Source organism: Acinonyx jubatus, chromosome B3 (genome assembly GCF_027475565.1).
Source record: "Acinonyx jubatus isolate Ajub_Pintada_27869175 chromosome B3, VMU_Ajub_asm_v1.0, whole genome shotgun sequence".
Classification (NCBI taxonomy): Eukaryota; Metazoa; Chordata; class Mammalia; order Carnivora; family Felidae; genus Acinonyx; species Acinonyx jubatus.
This window is the reverse complement of record NC_069386.1, coordinates 2,976,633-2,989,719: the sequence shown is the minus strand read 5'-3', so window position 1 is coordinate 2,989,719 and position 13,087 is coordinate 2,976,633. Positions and strand designations below refer to the sequence as shown.

Here is a 13,087-nt window from a genome sequence, read left to right as displayed (position 1 = left end):
AAAGAAAGAAAGGAAGGAAGGAAGGAAGGAAGGAAGGAAGGAAGGAAGAAACTGGAAAAAGAAAGGGGTGATGGGTCCCAGTCAAGACCGAAATCTATCAGGGTCAATTCCATCAGATCTTAACACTTGAGGATAATCTTCTTTGGCTGGATGCTCACCCTCCAGACCCACCAGGACAATGGCATTGCCCCTGTGGCCCTAGACAGCAGCCTCCCCCATGTGACTCTTTGGAGTGGTCCTGCCTCTGACGCACTAGGCAGGGGCAGGCGGGCCCACAGGAATTGAGAGGGGGGCCCCACCCTCTGAAAGTGAGGAGCAAACAGCCTTAACCCTGTGTGCAGTGGGACCGACAGCCTTGGTGAGCTCTGAATCCAGGTCATTCTTCCCTCTTCCTGAAGGATGAAACATGTTGGCAGCTGAATGGCTTTATCCCATCCTGTAGAATCTGTAGTTTCTAAAGCTTTCCTTAACCGGGTCCCAACTATGTTCCTTTGGTCCAAACTGGCAATGTCTCTGGTGGTGCCATCTTGTCTCTAGCCCTGGCTTCCACTGAGATGGCTGAGTGACCCCATGGCCAACCTCCTTATACAGCGATCGCCCGGCCACACTCTTCGTGTTCTCTCCAGAACGTATTCTCTCATCCTTCGACATGTGGATAGACTGACACTTTCCAGAATCCTCCAGTTGTGGTTCCTTTTTGCCTAACGGTTCCTTCAGTTTATGTGTGTCCACTGATGTTCCAATATCAGCAGTAAGAGGAAGCCAGGCTGCACATTCCGCACTTTGCTTAGGAATCTCCCCAGTGAAATATCCAATTTCATCACCCACAAAGTCTAGCATCCACAAAACACTAGAACACGATTCGCCCACGGTTTTGCCACTTTAGAGTGATGTTCGCCTTTCCTCTGGTTCCTAGAGGCATGGTCCTTACTTCCCCCTAAAACCTTGCCAGAATCCCCCTTAATGTTTGTACAGTAAAGCTTTGGTCTGCGAGCACAATTCACTCTGGAAACACACTTGTAATCCAAAGCACTTGTATCTCAAAGCGAATTTCCCCATAGGAAATAATGGAAACTCAGATGCTTTGTTCTACAACCCAAAAATATTCCTATAAAAATGATTATGGTACCGTAATATAATACAAAATAATAAGAAAATACAAAATATAAAGAAAAATAAATTAACCTGCACTTAACTTTGAAAGCTTTCGTGGCTGGTGTGAGAGAGACAAGCAAGAGGAGGGTGATTGTGTAGGACGACTTTCACGATCACTGACGGAATCACTGCTATTGGCCAATGGAATCTTTTTCTTTTTGTGCAACTTTAACAAGGAGCCTATCCAATGACCTAGAATGAGCAAAGCATTCTTAAGCTCGCTCTTGTCTGGAAAAGCAAAGGACTGTCCCGAGGTGCTTTGAAGTGACAAAAAATACACCAGTGCCAGTTGTGGGCACCTTCCAATGTTCTGAAAAATCGCTGATCTCTGCCAAACACCGCAGCCTGAGACCGAGCATCTGAACGTGGGAGACGATCACCCACAATCCTGCAGCGAGAGACAGCGAGAGAGGGAGGGAGAGAGAAGGAGAGAGAGAAAACCACTGGGCTCAGTTGTGATCATGTGATATCCCGTGTCACGTCCTACTCGTATTGCAAGCCATCGCTCGTTTATCAAATTAAAATTTATTAGAAATGTTTGCTCGTCTTGCGGAACACCCGCAGAACAAGTTACTCGCAATCCAAGGTTTCACTGTACTAATAACAACGTCCCTTTCAAGGCAACCAAGTTTTTTCTAGCACCTCAAAACTCTTCCAGCCTCTACCCATCACCCAATCCCTGAGCTGCTTCCACACTTTTAAATATTTGTTACAGTAGCACCCCACATTTCAGTACCAAAATCTGTATATCTGCATTAGCCAGGGTCCTCCAGAGAAACAAACCAAGAGGGTGTGTGTGTGTGTGTGTGTGTGTGTGTGTGTGTGTGTCAAGAGATTTATTATAAGGAATTAACTCATGCAGTTATGGAGGTTGACAAGTCCCAAGAGCTGCAGACAGCTGCTATTGTCATTCTAGCCCAAAGGCCAGCAGGCTAGAGACCCAGGAAGAGCCAGTGCTTCGGTTCAAGTCCAGAAGCAGGAAAAAGCCGATATCCCAGTTCAAAGACAGTCTGAGTCAGGACGAGTTCTTTCTTACTTGGGGGGGAGGGCCAGTCTTTGTGTTCTCTCCAGCCCTTCAACTGATTGGGTGGCGCCCACCCACGTTAGAGGGAACAATCTGCTTTCCCCTGACTACTGATTTCAATGTTTATCTCATCTAAAAACACCCTCCCAGAAGCACCCAGAATCGTGCTTGGCCAAATATCCGGGCACACCGTGACCCAGCCAAGCTGACACATAAAATTAACCAATAAAGAAAATTATCCCATGAAGACAAATAGAAGACATGGTTGAAAACATTGTTGAAAAGTAGGCCGAATAAAGGAACCCTCTATACTGTGAAGGTGTCTGCTTCCTTAAATGGGCCGAAACATGTGATATAATTCCAGCTAAGACTACGGCAGAACGCTTTTGGGAAACTTAAGATAATTTTGACATTCACACGGGAGAACAAATGAGCACAGGAAATTTTGGGGAAAATCCACTCACTAGAGGTGTGGAGAGACCTTCTGAATGTGGTGTTTCAGCTGCTGCGAAGCAGTTGTAAGTGAGATAGTACAGCGTCAGTGCGGGACAGTAGCCCCGAGTCGCACAGTGTAATGGTATGACACACACAGACCCATGTTAAGCGGGTTCAATGTTCAAAGGTAATTAATCACAGGGGAAGAATTGCTTAAAAAGCTAGTGTTAAACTGCCAAGGTTTTTTTTTTTTTTTAAGAAAATTAAAGAAGATCTAAATAAATGGAAAGGCATCCCATATTTATGGATCAGAATACTTAACGTGAAGCTGAGAACACTTTCCACATTGATCAACGGATTCAACACAATCCCTGTAAAATCTCCCAGCTGGCTTCTCTGCAGATACTGACGAGCTGATCCCTAAAATTCATATGGAAATAGAAAGGACCCGGAATCGCCAAAACCATCTTGAGAAAAGAACAAGGTTGGAGGGCTCAGACTTCTTGGTTTCAAAACTTAGCACAGAGCTGTAGTCATCTAGGCAGTGTGGGTAGACAGGGGATAGACCTAGAGATCGCTAGAATAGACTTTAGCTTAAGGTCGAGAGATAAATTTCTGTATCAGTGTCGGCTGGCTTCCTACAAGGGGGACGAGACCATTCAGTGGAGAAAGAATAACCTCTCTGGCAAATGGTCCCAGACAACTGGATATCCGCGTGCACAGAAGAATGAAGTTGGACCCCTAGCTTATACCATATGCAAGAGATTAACTCCAAGTGTATCAGAGACCTAAATTCAAGAGCTGAAACTACAGAGCTCTTGGAAGAAATGTAGATATGAATCTTCATGCTTTGGGTTAGCAAGTGGATTTTTAGGTACAATAACCGAAAACGATGACAATGTAGTTGGGCTACATGAAAATTAAACACCTTTGTGCTACAAAGGGCATGACTGAGAAGGTGAACAGGAATAGAATCGGCATGAGGGCAAGGCCTTTTCAAGGGTAAAACAAAGTATAAGGAAAAGGTAATATGCATTATGACATGAAAATTTAAGAATTGCACGTCAAAAAACTTTTTTTTTCTATAACTGAACTCACTTTAACACAGAAGCCTCCACTTTTGCACAGGGCAGGAAGACCCAAACTTGACAGTTGCCTATGCTTTTAAGCACAGTCCTATCAGGACCTAAGCCCTGTCGATTACAGATTGGCCCTGTTCTTTTCCCTTCTCCCCAGAGATGGTCTAAGTTTCCGGCGGGGGGAGGGGGAAAGTGGAGGTGGAAGGTCCTCGGGTGTCTTCTTGGCCCTGAAGGAGGGCTGCCTGGTCCTCAGAGCTGCACCCCCACCCTCGCTGACCTCCCCTGGGGACTGGGGCTGGTTCCCTGTAGCCGACCTTCCCCTGGCAGTGCCCCCCCGTACATGACCTTGGTACCACAGCATGCCTGAGCTCACAAGGTCATCCGTGCTGCACTCTGCTTTCGTTACAGTGCCCTGCGCGTTGCCTGGGTCGCACAGCGAGGATGCCGCAGCATCGCGCAGCTTGTCAAGGCCACAACAGCTCTGACTCGGGCTGTGACGACAGAAGCAGGTACTGGCCCTGCCCTCGGGCGACGCGAAACCTCTCCTGCCTCGGTCAGTGGCTGTGGCCGCCTGGGAATGGAATGATGTCTCTTGTCTACTCCCTTCTCATAATTGACGATTCCTATACCGCCATCCTGGGCAGTATGCATTATACTGAAATATCAGTTATCACGTACTGTTACAGTTACAAATCATTTGAACGTTAAACAGGTACAGAGATACCCCAGAGAGGGGAACAAAATAGAGTAGCAGTGAGAATAGCTATTTTTCCTTCCGTACACAAAGTTGGTAAAGCCTAATAACACTGAAGTTCACAGATTAAATCTTCCTCGTGTTTTCAGTGAACTACTTACTGTATTCCCCCGCTTAGAAACTATTTTGATAGTTTTGTTTTGTTGAACTATTTTGGCACAGTGGTTTAGCAGAGAATGACAGAGGCGTTTGCCTTATTAAGGGGCTTAAACCAGAAAGGACTCTGCTTCCCTCTTAGTAGAAGTCTAAGCTGGTGGATGGCTTGGGGTAGAAGGTGTTGTTCCATGAGGTCACGCAGAGACCCAGACTCCTTCCCCCCCCCCCCCCCACTGTCCCAGAGAGGCGAGCCCCAGCCAGCCCAGAGTGGGGGAGAGAGCCGAAAGCACATGAATGAGAGACTTTGGACTTCTCCCACTCTCGCGTTGTGTGATCGGGGTTACCTGGCCTCCTCGTGTGCGGGAGGGAGCGTTACCGCCCGTGTACAATTACAGTTGGGAGGTTTTGAGTAGTTGCTCTAATGTAAAGTACCTAAGAAGCCTGGATCATCGAAGATGCTCCATATATGGCTCCTTTTCCCTCCTTCCACCCTGAGTGTTGCTGGAAAAAATGAGATGACCTTGAAAGCTGGCTCACTTTCCATCTTGAGCCTTCAGTAAGGCTTGGCGACATAGCATCAGCTGTGGTTCCTATTCCCCACAACACAACTCAGGCCAGAACTATTTTCCTCAAATGGAAAATGTTTGGAACAGCTGCCCTCCTTCTCAACAGGCAACCTAGTTCTGTCTTTTGCTGAGAAGACAGAGACCACACACAGATTGATGTCAATTATCCCAGATGTTTTACTTTGCATTCTCAAAGAAACACTTACAACACAGACACTTACCTGAGTGGATCGAGCTTTCTGGATGTATTTTCCTCACACTTGTTTTTTTCTCCTTATCGATACTTCTTCCCCACCTTAGTACGTAAGATTCACTTTTCCTTTGTTGTATTCCGTTCTTTTCCGTTGTTGTATTTCACATTACCTCATTGCATTGCTGATGGACATTTGATTGTTTGGGTTTTTTTTTTTTGTTTGTGTGTGTGTTTGTTTTTGCTATTACAAATACCACCGTAGGCATTTTAGGACTGCAGTAGGCATATATCTTTCTGCACGAAGGGTTGTATTCTTAGAGGATAGTTTTTGGTATGGAATGGGATTGACAGGGCTGTTCATTCTGATACTAAGTTACCATCAAAATTGCCTATTCCGGGAGTATATGAGAGTTCCCCCCTTTTCATGAACATTTTAATAGGTTTTCAGTCTTTGTGAAAATTTTTGTCAATCTGATGGGTGAAAAATCACATCTTACTGTAATTCATACTTTTCTGATTACTTTTTATATGCCTTTTGGCACTTTGTATTTTTTTCGCAAACCCATCCACTTTTTTCCATCCCTCCCATGATTACCGGCAGCCAGGCCGTCCGACTGGTCACCCTCCACCTGCTGCTCCTTTCCAGCCCAGCCCCCACGCTGCAGCCTGAGCAATCCTTTCCAGAACCACGTCTGATAGCACCTCCACGACACCCCACCGCGCTGTGGGATTAAAGTCCCGCTAGAGGCTTCCCTTGCTCTGAGTAGGAAGGGTGGCCAAAGTATGCGACGTGGCCTAGAGAACACTGCACAGGCAACTCTTCCCTGCCCTCACCGCCTCATCCCAGACCTCACACACCCCCACTGTTGGTGCTGCAGCCACGTTGTCTTTCCTCCAGGACACGTGCTAGATTCGCCACGCACTCTCCAACCAATGGCAGCGAAAATAAGATGCCAAGACATACTAGAGAGGATCAAAGGCATGGAGGGGTCTATCAGGGGGCTCAGTTGTGTGACAAAGTGGGGTTTTAGGAAGAGTTGTGGAGATGAACCGAAACGGTGGAAGCATTTAGAAGAAAGAATAGAAGAAAAATTCCTGGAGCTGGGGGGAGGCGAGGAGGGGTCAAGTTGCCTTTCGTTTTCTCCATCATCTCTGCTTCCTCCAGGCTTGGCCGCCCTGCTGTTACATCCCGGTGCTTTTCTCTCGTGCTGTTAGCTTTCCAAAGTTGAGACATTGAGGAGGACTCATAGAAACAGGGTTGCTTTGCGATTTTTAGCACCATTTCTACTCTCCTGTTTTCTACAGGGAAGCACAGGTGTGTGTAGCACCCATGCCCAGACTGTGTCCCCCTCGCTCAGATGTCCCCATGTCCCCACGTCCCCATCCCCAGTCCTGTCCCCGGCTGGGAGGAGGTGGGATCTCTGTGCTGGACCAACCTTAGGTTCTTTCTCTGGGTCCTCAATCAATGCCCAGCCTCCGGAACTTCTGCTTCCGTGTTGGTCCCTAGCTCCCCGTGTCCTCCCATCTGTCATGGGCTCTGTGGCTCCTCCTGCCCGCCCCTTCCGCTCCCCACCCCGGGACCTGCCTTCCATCAGAGCAGAGATTGGCCCCGTCAGTTTGGGTCCTTCGGGCCCCTGAAACAACAAAAGTCAGCTCGGAATGATTTATGCAGAAAAGGTGGGAGATTTCTCATTAAGACAGGACCGCCCAGCACTTGGGCGCAACAGTTTGGTCTCCTTTTAAAACACATGTTTTTGTGCCTATTCGGTGAGTATTTGTTCCACCTTTTTTCAGTAGTAAAAGCTCATCTGTGCGTGGTATGGCTGAGCAGTGCTGGGTCTATGCCCAGTTGTCTGAAACAACTACGATTCATAACCACTGGGGAAAATAAAAGCCCTGTAATTAATAGGATAGCCTCCTCCTCTTCCCATGTAAAATCTTAAAGAGTTTGAGGGGATGGTGTTGTTTAAGTAAAAACATTTTGATGGAGTCTCCCCCTCCTGGCTAATCAAAGTACTGCTTCCAACTACATGTAACATTCTCTCCCCTGGAGATGATCAGGTTATCACAATTTTCTCCATCTTCCTCCATGTCCAGTGGTGTTTCTACTCTCCTTATGGATCATGCGCACTGGTAAGGAGCCTTTTTAAAACATTTTTTTAAATGCTTATTTACTTTTGAGAGAGATAGACAGAGCGTGAGCAGGGGAGGGGCAGAGAGAGACACAGAATCCGAAGCAGGCTCTAGGCTCCGAGCTGTCAGCACAGAGCCCGACGCAGGGCTCGAACTCCCAAACTGTGAGACCATGAGCTGAGCTGAAGTCGGGTGCTTAACAGACTGAGCCACCCAGGCGCCCCTGGTAAGGAGCCTTTTTTTTTTTTTTTTTTTTTTAACGTTTATTTATTTTTGAGACAGAGAGAGACAGAGCATGAATGGGGGAGGGGCAGAGAGAGAGGGAGACACAGAATCGGAAGCAGACTCCAGGCTCTGAGCCATCAGCCCAGAGCCTGACGCGGGGCTCGAACTCACAGACCGCGAGATCGTGACCTGAGCTGAAGTCGGACACTTAACCGACTGAGCCACCCAGGCGCCCCAGGAGCCTTTTATGGGAATATACAGACGTGTCTCAAGAATTCAAAGGGAGAGAACGCCGTCAGACTACAGGAAGGGCCGTGACCAAGAAATGAGAAGTTCCTGGGGGTTTTCCCCCTTTGTCTCTGCCGCTTACTGTGTTTCTGCTTCATTCTTTGTCTCTTCTGAATAATTTTTTTTCCTATTTCTCTGGCCTGTGTGGCACAACATGGCCACCATTGCTCCAGCCTTCAGGTTTATAGGTCTTATTCCAGAAACCTCCAGGCTCACGGAGGAAAGACAGTTCTTGAACTGGCTCAGCCAAGCTAGGGCTGTCTTCCAGTCACCTGTGGGGTGGGAGACATTCCCATGTAGCGCAAAGATGCCTCCCAGGAGCCCTGGCTCGGGGAGCAAGTGTGGGCCCTCTAGGGTGGTTCTGCCCTCTGGGTAAACGTCCTCAAAAACCAGAGGGTACCAACCTTCTGTTCTGTCCTAAAGGGTAAGGAGCCACAGACGGATCTCTCTCCCCAGATGGTCTTGGCTAACTCTGAGCATGAGGCCTGGTGTGGCCATATTGTAAATGGAAGAGTAAGCGCCGTCTCGTAGCAGACAAGGTTGCTTGCACAGATTCGCACTCATGCCCGGACATACCTCCAGGGCTCAGATAAACAAAACTCAGCTTGCCAGCAAAGTGGAGGAAGCATACAGACCGTGAGCCGTGCCTGCTTCCTTGCCTAGACTGACCCGCTCTGGCTTTCTCAGGACAGTGTGTCTTTTGCGGGGGCGGCGGGGGGGGGGGTGTATCTTGACTTGGTGTTAGAAGTGAGTGGAAACACGTGTGTGCTCACCTCTCGTTGTCACGACGGGGCCATCGCCTTCCTCATCAGCCAGCCGTGCCCAACACAAGTCGGCTTCCTGGCCAGCAGGGTCCGGATCGGTGAGCCTCGAGGACACGGAAAATAATGGCACGAGAAAAGGCTTGATCTCAGCACGAAGTGACACCCTGCTTCTCCCATTTTCCATTATTTTTTTCCTTTTTCTTTCTTTTTTTTTTCCCCCTCTTTCAGACCCACCTTGAAGGGGAACTGCTCGTCCGGGGCGTGTGACGCGTGCTGGCGCCCCGGCCCCTGGAGGCCCTGCACGGCGGCCTGCGGCAGGGGCTTCCAGTCCCGGAGGGTCGACTGCGTCCACACCAGGAGCTGCTGGCCCGTGGCTGAGAGACACTGCGTGCAGAAAAAGAAACCGGCTTCCTGGCGGCACTGTGTGGGGCCTTCCTGCCATAGTACGTACCCCTGTTGGGCCTGCCAGTGCCCTCGCCAGTGGCTGGTGGCACGGCCACGGGCCATCCGGGGTGCAGGTGGCATCTTGGGGCACTGGGAGATTAGCCCCTTGGATGCGGGTGCAGCTTGGTGTCCTTTTGGGAAGAGCCGTCGAACCAGCTGGATGTCCGCGGCCTTGGCTCCTACTGCCTCCTCCCACCTCTGTCAGCCTCACCGCACCCCCTTCTGCCTGCGGCTCTCATCTGCTGGGACAGCGATTCTTAAAGATTTGACCTGTTTGTACGATTATATGTTCACGTAGGCATATATTTTTATGTTATTCATATATTATAGTTATTATATTATTTTTGCAAAATGTAATCATAAATATATGTAGCCAGGGAGCAGGCTCCTAGCTTGTATTGGTTTGCCAAGGGGTCCACACCCCTGCCGTTCCAAGCACTGAGAGGAAAGACGGAGGCCAGGAGGGCAGCGAGGCCCCGGAGAGCGGCGTGAGGCCGCGCGGCCGGCTAAGCGGGGAGCCCACTGTGCTTCTGAGCCTAGTGCAGAGTCGTGGCTCTAACTCCAGCCTCGTGGGGGCTCTCTCTGCTTTTTAAAATTTGGGTCCAGCTGACACACAGCGCTGCATTAGTTTCCGGCGCAAGACGTAACGATTGGACATTTTTTTTTTTTAATTTATTCTCAAGTTAGTTAACACAGAGTGTCGTCTTGGCTCCAGGAGTAGAACAGAGTGATTCATCTCTTACCTGTAACACCCAGTGCTCGTCCCAACAGGTGCCCTCCTCTACGCCCATCCCCCGTTTAGCCCATCCCCCCTCCCACCTCCCCTCCAGCGGCCCCCGCTTTCTTCTCTGTCTTTAAGAGTCTCTTATGGTTTGCCTCCCTCTCTGTCTTTATCTTATTTTTCCTCAAAAGATTTTTTTAATGTGTATTTATTTTTGAGAGAGAGAGCTAGAGAGTGTAAGCGGGACAGGTGTGGAGAGAGAGGGGGAGAGAGAGAATCCCAGGCAGACTCCATGCTGTCAGCACAGAACCCTATGTGGGGCTCGCACTCACAAACCGCGACACCATGACCTGAGCTGAAGTCGGATGCCCAACTGACTGAGCCACCCAGGCGCCCCTCAGAGGATTTTTTTTTAAACTACATCTCAGGGCTCCTGGGTGACTCAGTTGGGTAAGCATCCGACTTCAGCTCAGGTCATGATCTCCTATGGGTTCGAACCCTGTGTCGGGCTCTGTGCTGACAGCTCAGAGCCTGGACCCTGCTTTGGATTCTGTGCGTGTGTGTCTCCCTCTCTCTCTGCCCCTCCCCTGCTCGTGCTCTGTCTCTCTCTCTCTCTCAAAAATGAATAAACGCTACAAAACCATTAAGGGGTGCCTGGGTGGCTCAGTCCCTCTCTCTCTGTCCCTCCCCTGCTCGTGCTGTCTGTCTCTCTCTCTCAAAAATAAAATAAAAACATAAAAAGAAACCACAGCGTTTAAACTGCGTCGCCCACGAGCTCTGCGTTCCACGGATATCTGGTTTTTTCTTCCCTGCAGGAGCCTGCATGGACACCACACACTACTGTATGTTTGTAAAGCATCTCAACTTGTGTTCGCTCGATGTCTACAAACAAAGGTGCTGCTGGACGTGTCTGGAAGGGTAAACCTGTGGAAGGGTCGTAGCGCTGCTGTGAAGAAGAGACCAGAAGTGTAGAAGCTCTTTCCCCCACGTAGCTGGTTCAGAAACACGTTATTTCTTTAAAAAAACACGAAAAACACTCTAGATTCTGCATGCAAACAGGTCGATGCAAACTCACCGCTGGTGGCGTTTTGTGCTGTCGTTTTCCCCACGGCCGGTCTTTAATTCCAGCTCTTTGAAGCGATGCATCCGGGACCAACGAGCGTACCGTGGCAGGCGTGCCGTGGCACGTGGGACCTCCCCGTGTCCTCCTCATCAGGAAATCGCCCAGGTCCCCAGGACATGGTCGCATGCTTCCTCCCGTGACGTGTAGGCTAATAGCATACGGCGTCCCAAAGTCTTGAGGGACACACGGCAACCGATGACTTCCTCTTCTCTCCCAAGCTTTAGGGTTTCAACAGGTTTATAAAGCGTTTACAGTCTGGAAGCCCTGGCCAGTCGCCGTTAAGATGGCGTGATTGGTGCCAGTGGCGTTTTGATGGGTCCCGAAGCCCAGGCTGTGAACGAGAGGCAGTCGCACCGACTGATCCGAGGATCCTGGGGCAGGGAGCTGCGTCTTGCCCTTACGCTTAGGGAACCGGTGGAAGAAACCACAGAGGAAACCTTGCTGCCAGCTTCACGACCATGGAGCTCTATCTGTGACCAAATGAGGCATCTCGGAAATCAAAGGAGAGGGGGAATTCACCTTTTCTACTGATTTTGAAGTGCAGTCAAAGCTTTCTTTTAAGAGCTGTGAATGAGACTTCTTCTGAGCACTATTCTCTTGCACACAAACAGAAAATCAAAGCCTTATTAGACCTAATTTATGCATACGATAGTATTCCTGAGGGTTCTTATTTCGGGAAGATTATAAGAAAGTAATCTAAATATGAAACACGGTGGTTGGAAAGACTTGTTTATAGTAAAGCATTGTTTTTCTTCAGACTGATTTGTCGGTAAATCCAAAGTGAATTTGGGTGAGGCTAGAAGTTACAGTTGGGGCTAGAGGTCAGAGTTAGGATTTGGTGAGTAAGTGTAGGGTTTGTGTTAGTTTTAGGATTGGGTTAGCTGAGAATGGAAATTACGGTAGGGTGAAGGCTGGAGTTGGCTTTGGGGGTTGAGGTTAGGGTCGGGACCAGGACGGGTTGTGTTGGGTTGCGTTCGAACTGGCGCCAGTGCTGGTGTTGGTGACAGTGTCAGGCTGGAGGGTAAACCTGGAGTAAGTGTTTCTGCGGAAGTGGTCTGGGGCTAGCATGAAAGTTCGAAAGCCGATTTGGTTATGGCGCCCCTTCCCTTATATCCTGCCGATTACTGCTTTAGATGGCACACAAGCCCAAGTCAGTGGCCGTCCGTGCTTACGTGGCGACCCAGCCACCCGCACCCGTGTGCTGCCCCCAGCGCGCCGGCCACGACATCCCCCGAAGCAGGTGGCTCTGGACCTGATCACAAAGACGTGAGCAGCGCGTTTGGTCTTTGGACGTGTCTGTGGACGAGCTCGCTGAGTCTCTCGACCACATTCTGAGCACCAGCCCTCGTGTTCTGACTTTAGCCTCACGGACACTGGTGATAAACACTGCTGTACGTGGAGGGTTTGGTGGCCGGGATGGATGGGGATGGGGAAGGGCACACACACCAGCCCGCGGGTTGTTAATCATCAATCACCCTTGATTGTTGAAGGATTTTAAATTAAAAGAAAGATCATTTGTAAAATACTCTTTGTATATATTTATTATATGACTTAAAGGTGCAATATTTTATTTTGTACAGTATGTAATAAAGACATGGGACATATATTTTTCTTATTAACAAAATTTCTTATTAAATTGCTTCACCTTTGTATTTAAAGTCGCTAATTTTCTTGTACTTTTGTTACCATGCAAACGATGTTCCTGTGTACTGTATTTTACTACTGTTTCTATAACATAAGAGTTAATGTTTCTTTCATGACCCTTAAGTGATTCAGAAATAAATTTGATTATTCAGTGGCATCCTTAGACACGTGAGTGGCTTGTTTGTATTGTTTTTTGATTTTGTCGCCTGGGTCAGCCTTCTTGTGGGTCTGGGAGCGGACCTGATGGGTTCACAGTCCTGGATCGTCTTGTGAAATGGGGGTTAGAGGATTCAGGGCGGATCACATAGAAATTCAACTCTCACTCCCTCGCCCAGTCGTTTATACCCTGCGCATTAGAGTGAAAACGATGTCAAGGGCAGAAAGGGTGGAAAGAAGTCCCAAATGGACAGCCTGAGACAGGTTTAGAAGTAGGTGATGGTGGG

General features: G+C 48.8%; 1 protein-coding gene across 6 annotated transcripts in view; it reads left to right on the top strand.

The window, feature by feature from the left end:
• ADAMTSL3 (ADAMTS like 3) overlaps nucleotides 1-11,333 on the top strand; it is a 350,744-nt gene extending 339,411 nt beyond the window's left edge. For 4 of the 6 annotated variants that reach the window (XM_053223471.1, XM_027068223.2, XM_053223473.1 and 1 more), the window contains 3 exons: nucleotides 4,102-4,202; nucleotides 8,941-9,155; nucleotides 10,693-11,333. In XM_053223471.1, the coding sequence (XP_053079446.1) occupies nucleotides 4,102-4,202; nucleotides 8,941-9,155; nucleotides 10,693-10,799 (423 nt within the window). In that variant the 3' untranslated portion in view covers nucleotides 10,800-11,333. Of the gene's footprint in view, nucleotides 1-4,101; nucleotides 4,203-8,940; nucleotides 9,160-10,692 lie in introns of those variants that run through there. The other 2 variants (XM_053223476.1, XM_053223474.1) reach the window with 2 other exon arrangements.
• Nucleotides 11,334-13,087: the final 1,754 nt, after the last annotated feature.